The sequence below is a fragment of the Pyxicephalus adspersus genome, chromosome 3 (genome assembly GCF_032062135.1).
Source record: "Pyxicephalus adspersus chromosome 3, UCB_Pads_2.0, whole genome shotgun sequence".
Lineage (NCBI taxonomy): Eukaryota > Metazoa > Chordata > Amphibia > Anura > Pyxicephalidae > Pyxicephalus > Pyxicephalus adspersus.
Window position 1 is genome coordinate 104616977 of NC_092860.1, and position 17006 is coordinate 104633982.

Sequence of the window (17006 nt, forward strand, 5' to 3'; positions counted from 1 at the left end):
TCAGTTGATCTGACTGTTGGACTACGACAGCTATTATTGTCTGATGGCTGGATTGGCTAATTCAGATACCAGTTAGGAATTTCTGAACCCAGTCTGATTTCTCTAAAGATTTAATCAGATATGATTTGCAGTTGGAATTTTACTTATTTTCTATATTATTAATATTTGCTCCCCATAGAAAGATGATCAGACTTTACTAATGTGAACATTAGAAACACATTTCTCCACAATGTCTTTAATTAGAGAGGTGAATGATGGCTTGTCCTAAAAAACTTGTTTGGTAATGTATATGTATACAATTTAGGTGTGCATGATCTGTACACAGGTACACTTTTAAAGACTTTTTAGCACTTGAGGATCCTTCCAGTACTGGTTAAATTGATCAGTCATCCCCTCCATTATAAAAGGTTTTATATGAGCGATATGAGTGGATTTGAGCCAACATTTTCTCCATAAAAGGTAGACACTACATTGTCATTGTATTTTATTTTTTTACCTTACCAAGACTGTTAAAGGGACAGTCCTGTCAAGCCTTAAATTTCTTAATTTGGAAGATGGTAAAACAATAAAAGATGTATCTAATGATTAATTATTTGTATATAATTATATCTTCTGTATTTGAGTTTTTGTCTCAGCACACCTGATGAGTCAATTTTAAGGGCTTCTAATTTCCCTGTTGCTAAAGCAAGACTTGTAAGAAGACGCCCAAATCCTAACATACTAACCTCCTCCTATAATTGAAACTTTTGGGTATGCTTATATTGATAATTTCATATAGGTCGAATTTCAGTTTAGCATTACTGTGGGTATAAGGTAGTGTTATTTTTGTAAAGACAAATTACAGACTTGGGAAAACAACCCATAAACTGCTCATTAAAACCAAAAAAACTATGCTTTTGTCATGGCTCATGCACACTTTGCTGTTTTTAAAGTCATACATGTTGCATGAAATAATGTGCATTGGATTAGGACAGCCCATTTATTTTTATTTATTTATTTGATTTACAATACTTACTTTCCATTCATAAATCTAAAAATAAATACCTAATGAAATAATACAACTTTCTTTAGATAGTAATATTATCTGCTCAGGCTTCATAAAGCACACTCGAAGGACCATAAAATGTGCTTCCACATATAGATATTTGGCACGGAAATAAACATCATCAAACAATAGTAGGTTTAGAAGAATTGCAATGTGAAGATTATGAGGCTTCGGTTGTTTCCTCTGCAGACTTGTCTTCAGAAACCACTTGCTCGTTAACTTCAGGGCTTTTCAAACTGGTTACTGTGCTAAATCCATCTTCAAATCTTCCTACCATATCAACTTCCAGTCCACTGAGGCTGCCTGTATGGAAACATCAAGAAATACAGATGTATTATTATACAAATAATTGTTCTGGTGTGGTCACATCATTTTTTACATTTTCAAGCCTCTGATTTTTTCCCACACTCTCACCCAACATGTAATTCCTGATCCCAAGATTTCTCTTTTTCAGGTATTATATATTACTAGCTGAATACGCGGCGTTGCCCGGGTATTTATTTATTGCAATCTTATATTATACGGGAAAAGGAATCAAATAAAGCTATAGTGATTTTCTTGGCTATGGTGTTGTTTCATTTTTTGCCTTTGATTGCACTTGGCCACTTGCCTTACGTTTTCTCGAAGGCATTATTACAGGCCAGAAATTTGTAAAATAGTCCCAAAAAAAGTATGTAAAAATATAAGCAAAAGGCACACTGTCACTGAGGAATACATACGAATATACCTCTGACATATACCACAACGCTGCACAAAGATGACTGGTGCGCTCACATGAGTCATATGTCCAGCAAGTTTGGTTGAATTGGTCTCGATGCATTTCTGAGTGATGGTGGAACATAGCACATTTGGTTGAAATGTCTCAATGTGTTTCCTAGTGATGACATACACACATACATACATACATCCAAATATAGCTCTGACATATAGCACAGCGCCGTACAAAGATGACTAGTGCACTCACATGAGCCTCAGTTATATGTACAGCAAGTTTGGTTGAAATGTCTCCATGCAATGTTGAGTGATGGTGGAACATACACACATACATACATACATCCAATTTTATGTATAAAGATTTATATACCTCTGACATATACTATAGTGCTGTACAATGAAACACTGAGCAGGACCCACCAGTCTCTGTACAGAGGAGCTGACGCTCTAATGTCCCCCCCACAGTCACACACTATTATTTTACATTTATATACCTCTGACATATACCAAAACGCTGTACAAAGATCAGCGGTGTCATATGTCTAGCAAATTTGGTTGAACTGTCTCTATGCGTTTTCGAGTGATGGTCGAACATAGCAAGTTTGGTTGAAATGTCTCCATGCATTTCCAATGGCACTGAACTTATTGGTTACTGACAAAGTCTCATTAAACAGTTGAATGTAGAAACCTTTAAGTTTAACACCATTAGCCCTTTATGAGCATCTGCTGAAATGAACTTCTGTTCCCCATTGCTGATCCCACTACCCTTGTTTGTCAATATGTATGAACAAAGATTACTCCATTTTGTAAAGAAAATAATAGAGAATAAAACACATATAGCATATAAAATACTACTAAAATAATTTTGTATCTTACTGTTATTAAAATCACTATTCCATTTTAATCTGCAGCCACTGTAATCTTTAAAAAAATATCAAAAACTAAATCCAATATGGCAACATGTTACTTGCTTTTATGTTGATGCAGACACTGCAGATTTCCTATTTACAGCATGGAAAGTGAAGTGATTAGAAAGAGTCAGACACTCAGAATCAGAATTAATTTTGTAAAGGGTGGAACAAACAAAAATCTGCAACAAAATTTTAGTTATTTGTTAGTATCTTTGAAAGGTACATAGTTCACGCAAGATGATTTTTTTTCTCAACAGAACATTGCCAAAGAAATGATTCACTCACCTCCCACAATGTATCTGGAATTTTACACCTTGGGCTAATCACTACCTAATTAATCAGCTTTTACTTTTCCTCCTTTTTAGAATTTGTGTCATACTGTGCTATGAACTGTTTTTGTTTATTTTACTATTACTATTGTAAACTGCAACACCAATAGGATATTGTTATTATTTTCTCAATAAATAAATTCCATAGACAACAAAATAGGGACCTTGTTTCTATGTGATTGGATGATTTACATACATCTTTCCCAAACTGTTTCAAAATGTACTCCTTTAGTAAATAAACTACTATTTGAGAATACTAAAAAAAACAGCCCGAGAGAAAAGATAAAGAGAGCACTTGATTCCTTTCTGACCTGGGAATCATGACAAAAAATAAACTGCATAAGTAAGCAACATTTGCCAAAGCAAATACAGTTTTGGGTTGTATAGCAAATAACAACAACCAATGTAAATGTAAATAATTTATAAAGACCAACCTTGCATACATGACACAGTTTATTGCATTATACTGTAAGAAAGTCATGGGTGAATTGTAGAAGATGTAAAACAATGACAATATGATAAAATAAATCTAAGGTTTCAATTTTAACAAATGGTTCAAAATTGGGCATGATAGGTTAAAAAACAACCTAAAAAAACAGGATGTAGCCTAAGTCAATACAATATTTTTGAAAATAGACATTAGTTACATATAATATACAATGTATTAAAGTACGGTAGGAAAAATGTTGTCACCAGTATAGGAAAGGCTTTCTGCATGCTAAGTATGTAGTTTAAATGTGTACTTAGCATCCTGGGCGGTTCATTTCTGTCCGTTTGAAACACAAAATCATGTCAAAATAATAAATTAAATACATTAAAAAAATATATATTATACTCATACTATTATATTATACTGTAAAATAAATTTTCATGAAACACAATGTACTGCTTTTACACATATAAATCCACTGCCATGCATTCAATACAGTTACTGTATTTTCTATTGAATGCAATACAAATAGATTTGAAATTACTGCTACGCCCCGAACGAAATGTTCGCATGCACCGATGTCATTGGAGACTCATCAGATGCAGAGGACGCCGGCCGGAGGAAGCGAGAAGATGAGGATTGCGAAGAAGGACGTCGGGGGATAAGGTAAGGCTATATTTACTATTGTTTTCTATTGTTTTACCTACCCTGAGTGTGATTCGGAATTACCGCTTTCAGCATCTTTTATTTCTAACCCGAGTCACACACGGGGTTACCGCTCAGGTGGTTAAAGCCTACCTAAACTCACAATTTTCACTTTGCATAAAAGGGTAGACAGTGAGATCAGCAGGTTTTTTCTCAGCTATGTCACCCAATCTGTGTCAGGTGACTTAGGAAGAAGAACCCGGAAGAAAAGGTGAACATGGCGGTTCCCTGGCACGCAGTCAGACACTGGGACAACACAGGACCCGATGGAAGAGACCTCTGGAATGATCGACTGCTCTGCGAGATTGAAGGTAAGAGTATTTTTATTGTTTTAGGTGAGGTTTGAGTTTACTTACTCTTTAAACCAAAACTTTTTTTTAGTTTTAGATACAGTGGCGAGGGATGAAAACTGCAAATCTGATAGCTGAAAGATTCACGAGGAAGGTTCACTTTTTATTCGTGTTGATTACTATTGTCTTCAGATAAAGGAATGGGAAATCCAAACATCTAAGTCATTACCAAAACATAAATTAAAATCTTTAATATAAATAAAAAAATAAAAATCTTCTAAAACATAAAAATCACAGCTGACTATACTTACTTCATTTTTTGAAAGTAAAGAGAACCCAATTAGAAGAACGTCAACCAATTTATAATCTCATTTAGGCTACAAAAAAGCATTTTTACTTACCTTAAAGCAGACCTAAATCCGTTTGACTTACCTGTACGGGTTCCATCGCAGGGTGCAGTCACTTTCCTTCTCTTCTAGACATTCTTGGCCATCTTGATTGGCAGTTCTGGTATGACGTAATTCCCACACGGGCATCCCGGCACAAAAAGGGCAACTGGAATGCTCTAGTTTCCTTGGAAACCAAAGCTGATGCTGCATATATGCAGCTCAGCTTTGATGGCAGAAACCTGCAGCGATCAGGCAGGTAAGATGGTCACCTGTTCTTTTCTGCAATGACCTGCCTGATCATGGTACTTTATTTTGCACTTTAACACTTCCTTCCTACAGGCTTCCCCCTGTATTGTGGGAATGCTGAGAGCCCAATCCCAACCTGCAGAGTTAAAGGTATAAGGTAAGTAAAGGTGCTTTATAATAGTACCATAGATGAAAAATAATTTTCTCTTAAGGTGAAGCAAATGGCAGCAGCAAGGATGGTTTTGTCCTTTTTCTGGAGTTCAGCTTTGCTAAGCATGCCCTATATCCAATAGGAGGTTAACACACTTTGGTTATATAATATAAACATGCTGACTGCTAAGAAATTAGAAGTAAAAGCATTGGAACACTACATAGGCATGTGTAAATTTTTATTTTGGACCATGCTCCTACTAGGTTGTACTCGCAGTGAGAATTAGGATTGCAAGGCATTACTGTAGTCTGTAGAGAATTCATTCATAAGACTTTGCTTTACTAAAATTATATGTTGCTGAATAAAGCTAAGGTTATTACTTTTGAGTAGTCATTAGAAAAGCTGATTATGTCCGTTTATCATTTCACCAAACCCTTTAGGCTACTTTTCTATTAGGTATGCAAGTGAAGCACGATTAGAAGTTGAACACAGGTTTTTACCTTAACTTAGCATCTGAAAAGATAATTCCTACAATACTAAATTGTTACGAAATTTGATTGAGTACAGATAATTTAAATTCAGACTATATATTTTAACATGTTTTTATTTCATTTTTAGCAGGAAAACACAAAGTATCATCAATAGAAAAGTTCTAGTATCTAGTGGCAATGTCCTCTTCTCCTCCTGATAACCAACTACATAGAGATATTTGAACGTTTCCAAAGAACGGAGATGATGTTTCAACTGACAGTTACTAGTTTAAGGAATTGATAAGCCTCTTTAACAAAAGAGAAGAGGTTTTCATACATTCAATACATACAGCCCAACAAAAGAAATTCCACAAAACTAGCATTAGGTTGATATTGAACCATGGAGATGTGGAGCTATTTTTCACAGAGTAAAAAGGGAAGCCGTTTATTTAATACCTAAATAATAAATCCCAAGAGAAGGTTACACACCCTTTCTTATACCCTAATCCTACAATATCTTTATTAAACAAATAAATTTCCAGTGTAAACTCTGGATAGTTTGTGGTCATTGGCTACATAGATTAAAGAATTGGTGTCAATCCGTCCAGCAATAAAGATGGAGCTGCTTATGGCAAACCAGCCACACAATTCTAATGATGATGAATGGTATAACTTTTTCTTTTTTGGCACCACTTTTAGGAATTGGGGCTAAATGAAGTATTCCACTGAGAATCTCATAAATTATTTTAACTAAAATCTATAACACCTAAGATTTGTTTTATTTTTCCTTTTGAAGACCACTATACATTCACCAAGAAGTCCAAATTACCTAAATAGTAGGCACATTTTTAATAAGGTAGATAAGGTAGCTGCTCACAGGAGGCACATAAGAGGTATGAAAACAATATTCTACGACCCTAAGGGGCACTTTTAGCCTGGGGCAATTGTGCAACAATAAAGGCTGTAAATGCTACATACCTGCCCCTTAATTCTGTAGTTGTAACTAATTGTTTTTTAAAATTAAAGTTTTTTTTTAATTCAAGCTAAAACCTAACAGCAGCCACCATCGGAAGTATACAGTTTCTCAGTGGGAAAAATTGCTGTACCATGACCTGAGTATGTATTATCTAAGCTCAGAAATCCAACTTTTGAATTCAGTCTACTTGACAGCTGTTTGTGATCTTATATTCAAAGACAGAACATTCCTTTTCTTCCACATATTTCTCAGAGACAGAGTAGTTCTTCTGAGAACAAGAACTGAGCTTGTCTTGGAGCTGATGAGCTGCTACATTATGTTGTCTATTATGTGGTATGCTGGAACCTGTTGAAAAATCGATGCTGTTTACAACTGTGTTGCGAATTTGTCACTATAATATACCCTAGCCAATGCCATATATAGGTTATCCCTTTTGTAGCAGAACAAGCAGGTATCAAACCTTACATAGTGGCTTTACAATAGTATTGCAAAAAAACTAAGTCTATTAATATTGTTGCAATAAACTGTTGCGACTTGAGTCCTGGTAAATTTTGGTAAAATTAAATATAGTTTCTGGGCTTTTCATAGCCAGAGCACTAGAAGAAAGCAAATAAAATACATTAGAAAGATAAAGAAGAATTTGAAATCCATGGTTTCCTGATTTTTAGTTATTAAGCCACTGACATAAAGTATGCCAATTAATAGGTACCCCTAAAGACCAGTGGACCTAGCGCTGCCTACTAAACCTGGTGGCCGCTGGTAGACTAAGGACCCTTTTCTAATACCCTTTTGACAGATGCCAGTTTAAAGAACCCCAACAAAAACCTAAACGCTTTCCAAGACTGGAGATGATAGCAAATCTGGAATGGATCTGGTTAAGTATTTAAAACATTTGTTAAGTAATAGCAAATTATTTTTTAAAAAATCCATTCTAGGTTTGCTGGATTACCCAGGTTCTCCAGTCTTGGAGAGCTTTAATAAATCAGAGTCAATATATATAGCTGCTCAGTGTAAAAAACAAGACCCCCTAATAAAAGCCAGTTTACTTTGGTAGTTGATGTAAATAACCCTGCACAATTAGTGGTCATTGTAAAAAAAAAACTGCATTATATTGGTAGTCATAACAGAGTCCTTTTACCTGGGTGGTCAGAGTAACCCTACCTCTTCATTTTGTTAGCCCCTTTACATTGGTTGTCAGTGTAAATTCTCTCTTTACATTTGTGTTATATGTAGTGCCCCTTTTATACAAGCGGGAAGTGTCAAAAAATCTCAAGACACTCTAGCCCGGGATCCCGAATAAAATGCCGAAAATCTATAGTGCACTATTTACTGATAGCCTTATCCAGCTGGGCTCTTTAACTCCTTTTCCTGCTGAAACGGAGGTACATAATGCTAAATACTTATTATTATTATTATTATTATTATTATTAATAATAAGAATATTATTAATAAACAAGATTTATATAGTGCCAACATATTACGCAGGGCTGAACATTGAATAGGGTGTCAATTTAAAGTATTTGAAAAGGAACATTTAATAAGCATAGGTATGGCTTAAATACAGCCATACTTTATTTAAAAAAAGAAGGAATAAAAGCACCATACATTTATAGAGTTTATAGAGCTCATGATGGACTTATTATTGTGAAGAAAACTGAATGCAAATAAACTAAATGAAGGAAACAAAGCTTGATCTACCAAATCTATCATGTGACTATGTATCATAGTCACATGATACAGCCATACTTTATTTAAAAAAAGAAGGAATAAAAGCACCATACATTTATAGAGTTTATAGAGCTCATGGTGGACTTATTATTGTGAAGAAAACTGAATGCAAATAAACTAAATGAAGGAAACAAAGCTTGATCTACCAAATCTATCATGTGACTATGTATCATGTAACCAGCCTATCCTCCAATGAAAGAATTCCTATGCAGTATGGAGTAACTTTGTGATGTATGGCAAAGGGTGAATAGGAGTACATGCTTTTTGCTTTAAAATTGCCCCAATGTGAGGGTTTTGCCATGTGCTATGCATATTAGCACAATATATTCCATTTACCTACCAAAGCTACTCCCCCGCCTCTGCCAGCACTGTGATAGCTGCATTGTTATCTTCACCCAGTCTTCTTTTGGGTTTAAAGTTCTTTGGCCACCTGCATTGGATGAGTGAGGATTACTTCAACCATGGTGACCCTTTACACTTATCTATGCATGTGTCCTCTAATGTACACAAAAAAAAAAGTCCTGAAAGGCAGGCGGAAGGAGCTCTAGCAGGGTGGATTTATTAGTATCCTCTGCAAGTGAAAAGAAAAAGTCTGCCCTTAAAAACATTTTTTTGTAAGTGGAGTTTACTGTGCTGCAATGCGTATATACTAAAAAGGAACATATTGATAGGAGACAACAGAGTGGCAAAAGATATGCATATCAGTCAACTGCTTCTCCTTCACTGTCCAGTCAAAGCTGAGGTCTGGGAAAGACCTAGTTGTATTACAAAAAATATGCAATACCTTGGGCTGCCTAGACTGAATGAACTCCCGCACATGTGCGTAGGATTGGGAGTAAGGGACAAGCGAGTGTATTTAAAGAACTGCAATCAGGCAGGTAAGGTTATTTTATTGCAGAAAGGACATTGCAATTTTTAAAAATAAGGGTTTAGTTCTGCTTTAGGTGCAGGTGCACTAGTTCTACTTTCAGGTGCACTTGTGCCCTGACTATATACATTAAATTATTTTCATACTCTGAATAAACAAGTTTTAAACAAGCAATAAACAAGTTTTAAAACAAAACCCCCATTTACTTCTGTATCTGCTAGCAGTGTGGATAACTACATCTTTAAAGTTCACAACAGAGGCACTGAAATCACAGCTCCTCTTGATTCTTCTGACAGCAAGGACTTGGCACCTTGCAATGTGAACAAGCAGCAGATTATGCTTCAGAGTCTATGTTGTGCTCCTTGAAAAGTAATTGATTCACAGGCCATTCATAGTCCACAAAACCTCTAATTTAAATTATTATTTTTCTAAGGTTGGAAACAGGCTTCTATGTGAATGCACAGTGTTTATAATTTATTATGTTTAGGACAGAATTAAACATGTATTATATTATCCTTAAATAAATAAAATATATTGAACATTCATTCACCCTGCTCAGCCAGCAGGTGAGGCTCTAGAATCTGCTAACTGCAAGTTGGCTGCAGCTGTTCATTATTATGCTGTAATAGGTACAATGTTATGTCTTCATTTCTAGTTATAATTCGAAAACTCATACCTTCCTAGGAAGCAAAGGAATGACACCCCAACATCTGCATAATATATCATTATAGTATACTAAGATGTCTTATTAGAATTTTCATCATGGTAGCACGGTATCATGAATGCATACTGTATTATATTTTTTAACATTTGATATAAACAATGAAAAACTCACATAAAGCATTAGTAAATAAATAAAATGTTAATACTACGTTACATTTCTTTTTAATTTAAAACCTGAGGTTAAAATAAAACATTTTTTTTCTGCGCACACAGATCAGTGTATAATCTCAGCATCCCTTAGATGCAACAGCCCAGCCTGGTCAATGAATAAGGCTGAAGACATTATTCCTGGAGGACCAGGCAAATATGTCAGTGTTGTTGATGGAATTTACAAATATGCTGTGCACAATATAGCAGAACTCCTGACAATTAGCAGTGGACTATAGTTATGTTTTATTGCTAATAGGGGGACAAACATCTAAAAAGTGAGGGGCCCTTCAATCTAAGACAGTTTTCACTTGAACATTGGAAGCTTTAACCTAAACTATTAAGTTCGAACTGTAAAATTTGAATTTTTTAATTGCTTTTTTGTTAGTATCAGTGGTCACCAGGATATATATAAACTGAATCTAGCTAGTAGGAACACAAGAGGTCTAATCCTTCCACACTCCATGAAAAACAAAAACCAATATACTTGAGTTTGGTGGCTTGTCATAGATCAATAAATCACTTCTTACTGTGCAGTATAACTTCAAGCATATAATAAAATACATGGTTCATGTTTTATTTTCCTGCTAAATATCCCAGCTTGAGCTGTTTCCAGTGCATGAACTACATTGGCACTGGGCAATAAAATGATGATGCAAAGCAATGTAGGAAGGGGTCATTTCTCTGCTTTGTAGTAAGGCAGGTAATGCCAGTTCCAGGCATGTGGAGATTCCCCAGTGTAAGTGTGCTGTTTTTTTCTGGAGGTTTATGTTAGTCATGTGACTCTGTAGGGTCATCTTCTTTGGGTTTCCTGGACACATAGGGTGATCAGAGTGGCAGTCACCCAATGACAGCAGTGCCACCTACTAAATCCGGCAATAACAAATATTATATAACTGTTTTCATGCTGAATAATAATTCCAGTGAAACTACTTAATGTAGAGTAGGTGGCTGACATTTTTTCTCTGCTAGTGCCATGTCTACTACCAGAGCCAGGTTGAGTGGTAGGCAAAAGACACAACCGACTTGGGTCCATCAGAAGGAACGGGGTACTAAAATGTTAGGGACCTGTAACTAAATAACTAAGAGGAGGGTGCGCTATTGCCTATTCACCTTAGGTACTAAAAGACCTTGTCCCATCTCAGTGGGCCTGATTTATTAAAGAGCTCCAAGGTTCAAGGATACACTCTCATCAGTGAAGATGGGTGATCCAGCAAACTTGGAATGGATCTGATCCAGGATTGAAAACACTTGCTAACAAATAGCAATTGACTTTTGAGAAATCCATTCCAGGTTTGCTGGATCAACCAGTTTCACTGATGAAAATGTATCTTCTACTAATGTCTAAGTGAATCAGAACCTAATTTTCTGCTCTTCAAGTTTATTTGAAATTTTCTCCATTAATATATATATATATATATATATATATATATTATATATATATATTAGATTTTGTTTTAAGCTGATATTGTTACAAGGTTGGTGCTTGTAATGATTATTATTAGTCAGGTAAAGATGGTTTGTGCCATGTGTCAGCAGGAAGGGACCCTATTTGGTCTGCACAGAAGGTGCTGTCTGTGTAGAGTTTATATGTATATGTTTTCCCCATGAATTTTTTGGTTAACTAAACAGTGTTCCATTTTTCATTAATAATCCAAAGGTATAGGTGGTTATTTTGTAATGTACTATTCTAAGGCTTTTAGTGTGTTCATTTAACTGTGAATCTAAATCTCCCATATCTTTAACTTTCCTAAACTGTTAATCTGACCTAAACACTTAACCATCCCTCAACCCAAACTCTGACCTAGTGTACAGAACCTCAGAATATGAGCTTGGGCAGGTGTGAAATAACTAATGGTATAGACCAGTAGTTCTCAACCAGAGTTCCTCGGAAGTTCCTAGGTCAAGAAAGGCTGGTAAAGAAAACCAGTATGTTTGTGATATGCTATTATTAAACATAAATAAAAATTTAACATAAAAAGTGCATTTTGACTAGCAGTCCATACATTATTTTACTGTTACTGATATTTATTAAATCAGTGTAATTGGGGTTACAAAAGAGCAGCTAGGTATACATGAGTATTTTGGGTGGTGTATTTGAGCAATGGGGTCCTTTACATATTTTTTCATAACTCCAGTACCATGGTGACAGATGATTACCACAAAAAAAATGGTACCTAGCACAGTTCTTTGGAGTAGTGGAGATCATTTTAAAGCAAAATGGATTGATATGACCAGTGCTTTGTGAGGTGCTGTCCCTTAGCTAATGCATTTTATCAAGGCACTGACTAACTGTATTGATTTTTGCATTTGAAAATCTATTTTACTTTCTCCAATTTGGTGTGGTAAGAGTGCTTGAACATCCTATTATTTGCCATTTTCATGCAAATCCCACAAATAAATATAATTGTCAAAAACAGGGGGGAGAAAAAAATCAATACAGATCTGTCTAGATATGCTGCAGCAAAATGAAGGCTTTAGAAAGCAAAAAAAAACAACTATATTGGCATTATTTACACTACTCCTTAAAAATTATTGGATTTGCATATTGTATTTTGACTTGAATTTCATAACTACAATCTGCTGGGACCAAAGGCAGAATATATGCAATAAAAATGCATTGAAAACGTAGCTGGATTGCTAATTCTGGAATGAACACAGTTAAAGATTTCCATACTTGTATCACATTAGACATTAGTCCAAAAAACAAAAGTGTTAATTCTGACTGCTCCAGGACCATGCTGTGAAACATTTGCATGGTGTCCCTAAGTGGAAGCAAGAAAATTGCTGGAGGTAGCAGTGATGGGCAAGGCTCTCCTTCCACACACTCATACTAATGATGCAATGGTGGCATGTAATAGGGTAAAGTCTTTAAGATTTTCTCATTTAGCAGAAAATTGAACCTCTGAATTGCAACAGGTTAACATAGCACAAGGCATTCTAATTTAACAGGTAAAATTCATTCTGATTGGTGTTATCCTTTTATGTTTGCGATATATTAGAAAAAAACAACTTTAAAGCTATAAAAGGTCTAAAATATTATTTTTTTTTATAGAATATTTCAAGAAAGTTGTATGGGAGAGTATACATAAAGTATGGAAAACCTTTCCTAAGCAAAATCCAGCAATATTCACTTGCCGAGGAGAGAATGAAAATAGTGGCACCAATGTAACCGAAACATGCATAATATGTACTTCATACTATTTGGATGAACAGTGAAAATGGTTTAAATCTAGAAGCAGGTGCCAATTCCTGATACAGCATCCCCTCCCAGCTGTCAGTGCTGTGCTGCCGCATATATAAACAGCAGCTACACTCCAGTAAATGTAAAATATGTAGGACGGTGCCTAATTAGCAGATATACAAAGCTATGCTGTACATACCCTTTAAATATTTTGGATTCATGGGCTACACGCTGGAATATCATCACAGCCAATAACAATAATAATAATGTCTGAACGTCTTCCTTTTTCTAATTGGAAAAGGCACAGTTATACATATGTTTCTGGAGTTAGCTTTCAAACATTTGATTTTGGTATTTCCAACATTTAAAGTATCTTGAAGAATAAAGACCCCTGAAATAGGCTATGTATTAAACATCAAAGAATAAACGATTCTTCATAACAGCGGGATATTGTGTTTTAAATCTGTATTGGCATTGCATAAAACACAACATCTGATTTTTTGAATTCAGGTTTAACTATTAAGGTGGTACAGTTCTATGCTGCAAAGAATCAAGGTACCTTTTATGTACTAGAATACATTACAATTGTACTAATCATATGAGAATGATTTATAAAACAAACACTAAAAAGAAACTGGCAGCACCGTAGAGTGACCATTGTGTGAGTCATTAAAAGACAAAACCTGGAACTACGGGCAGCCAGTCCACTTTAATTTTATATTACATTTCTATCCTAATCGAGAGACAAAAACTGTCATAAACAACAAAAATAAAGTATTGTTTAAAGCAGCAGCAAGGTTGTGAGAATCAAGAGAATTGTGGAAAACAACATGGTATACAAATACATTTTTACTTTACTTAAAATCAAATTACGTTTTACTTGTCAGTTGTTTTATACTTTCCTTTTTTTAAAATATAAATTTACCACTACAGTTTTTTTGTAGACATAAGAAATATGATAAGTAAAGATAATTCAAGCTAAAACCTTACAAAGTTCAATGAGAAGAGTTTGTGGAATGTTGGAGTGTGATTTAAATTATAATTTGCAGATTTGTAATTTTTTTTAAATCTTTTTTTATTTTCTTATTGCAATTGTTTTATTTGTATCTCCATACTAAGTAAATGAATATTTCTTTAATGCTCTAACACAAATATAACATAATGACAGATGGAAAGATTCTTGTTGTACAGTAATAGCATACTTGCTCACTTAAGATTTCCTGAACATGGTACCTACTTTTACATAAGGGTTGTTGACTTTCCAGTTCTCTGCTAGCCCCAGGCACTTTACTGCACATATTACCCTAATCCTGATAGACCTTTCAGGATTAGACTGTGGTTAGGCATTCTAGATAGTGCTTTCTCCAGAATATGACATGGCAGGAGTGCCAGTCTTAATTTTAGGTGAGTTTGACCCACTCTACTATATGAAACCGTAATCTTATGTTTAGTTCTTCATTTTAAACTTTAAATTAATTATAAATAAAACTAGTACAAAACAACTATTGAAAAGATGTTTATATAGGTTTTGTAAAAGAAATACTTTGTGCCAAAACTTAAAAAGCCCAGACAAAGCCCTGTACAAGTTAACAGTTTTGGGCCTCTAACTTATGCTTACTTCATTCTCAATTTCTATATCTTGTATCGACAACTATCGAATAAAAAGATTACAGTCCAGTTTTGTAAGATTCATAGTATTTGTATGTATGTTTATAAAGTTTTTATTTTTAGATAAAATGTTCACTTTCAATTATTTTTAATTAGTATGCACCAGCACAACATAATCTCCAAATATGAGACTGTCAAATACATACTAATAATTAAAGTAAATTTAGTTAGTAATTCAATTAAACGTAAATAAATAAAGTTTGGTTGAAAAAAAACTAAAAACAGGATGTAGCAAAGCCAAACTATGATACTCAAAACTTTAAAATATCTCTTAACTTTTCTTAATAAACGAGCACATAAACAGCTGTGTTTAAGTGAATCAAGAAGCCTAAAATCAAATTAAATGCTCCAAAATGCCCCATATGACAGAAATATAATTTTGCTATGGTGGCATTGCTATGGTAATACCCTTCTCCTAGGTATTAAATTACACGTCTCTAACATTTTTTGTGCCCCACTCCTTCTGAAGGACCCAAGTCAGTCGTATCCTTTGCCTACCACTCAACCTGGCCCTGGTAGTAGGCATGGCACTAGCACAGAAAAATGTCAGCCACCTACTCTACATTAAGTAGTTTCACTGGAATTATTATTCAACATACACAGGTATATAATATTTGGTATTGCTGGATTTATTAGGTTTTAGATCCCAGTACACAAAGATTAATACATAGTGTTTCTAAAGGAGACCAATAGCAAAGACAGACTGACAAAACCATACAGTGCTTGTTCTATTCCACGTTTATACCCGAGTGCCGTTTATGCCATTGTGTATTGAAATGTTGCAGTATATATCACTTCTGAGATACTCTTGCAATTAGTTGCCTGGGTGGACTCTAGAACAGGGCTGTCATCTGAATTAATGGTTTGTTGCCTAGTGGTTAAACACTGAGCATGATTTGCAAGAAGATATAAAACGGAGGCTGATGGTGTTATTTATCAAGGCTTTCCTTTTGTATACAAAGGCCCTTTTTCATTGGTAAAAACAAACAGTTTTAGATGCATTACATTTTTAATTGCTACTGTTCATCAATACCAGCAAAAAACTGTTATATTAGTACCTTGATATGCAAATACAATATGTTTGGCTTTGTACCATAAACATCACTGTTTCTGACAGGAATGCACATTCTTCCATTTCCACCATCTTTTAAAGTTGTTAGCTGCCATTTTCAAGCTTCACCAACCTGGATCATGTTTGCAGGTAGGAAAGTTAAAACGTCCCTGCCTCTGAAGAGGCCAATCATCATGGACACCAATATAACATTCTAAATGTGCACTGGGAAGAAGGAAAGGTTAGGCCTGTGGCTGTTAGGTAGGGAGCTCTTGCAATTGAGGATTACGATTAATTACAGATAGAAGATTGGGAGATTACTGATGTAGTACTGTGCTCTGTGCTGTCATTCAAATATAAAAACAATTATGCTAAATTGCAGGCAAACTAATAATTTCTCCAATAAAATACATATAACAGAGCTATTTACCTGCCAAAGAATGTCTATTAATTCCAGTGATTTACACAGCTCTGAGTGGAACAGAAAAAAAGCTGAGGTGGATCATACCTGGTCCAAGAAATCTGACTGGAAACAGAAACTCAGAATACATTTTTTTTTAAGTTTGGAAATAATTATTTTTGTTGAAAAAATCACTAGAACAGTTTCCTTAGTAAATTAAGTACCTTGATCAACATGGGGGAATCTGAATCAAATGTTCTGTTGTATTAAGCATCTAATTGTGCTTTGAACAGTGCCAATTACCTGCATATACCTGGAACTAATTTCTGTGATTTCACTTGGCTAAGAATCACAAATTAATATACAGGATTTTTGTTTCCTATTGTGGTGTACAAATTGACCAATTGTCCCATAGTGTCACTGTTAACCTAGTGAAATCACAGCAGATAGTGGCAGGTATTTACAGGTAATTTTTAATATTACTGTACTGTAAAAATTAATCTGTTTATTTCACACTGTGGGCCTGATTTATTAAAACTCTCCAAAGTTGGAGAGGATACACTTTCATCAATGAAGCTGGG

The 17006-nt window shown here is 34.8% G+C and overlaps 1 protein-coding gene across 1 annotated transcript in view; it reads right to left on the reverse strand.

The window, feature by feature from the left end:
* Positions 1–865: 865 nt before the first annotated feature.
* TTC29 (tetratricopeptide repeat domain 29) overlaps positions 866–17006 on the reverse strand; it is a 126622-nt gene continuing 110481 nt past the window's right edge. Inside the window, exon 11 of the mRNA XM_072405889.1 lies at positions 866–1348. Within this exon, the coding sequence (XP_072261990.1) occupies positions 1206–1348 (143 nt within the window). The 3' untranslated portion in view covers positions 866–1205. The remainder of the gene's footprint in view (positions 1349–17006) is intronic.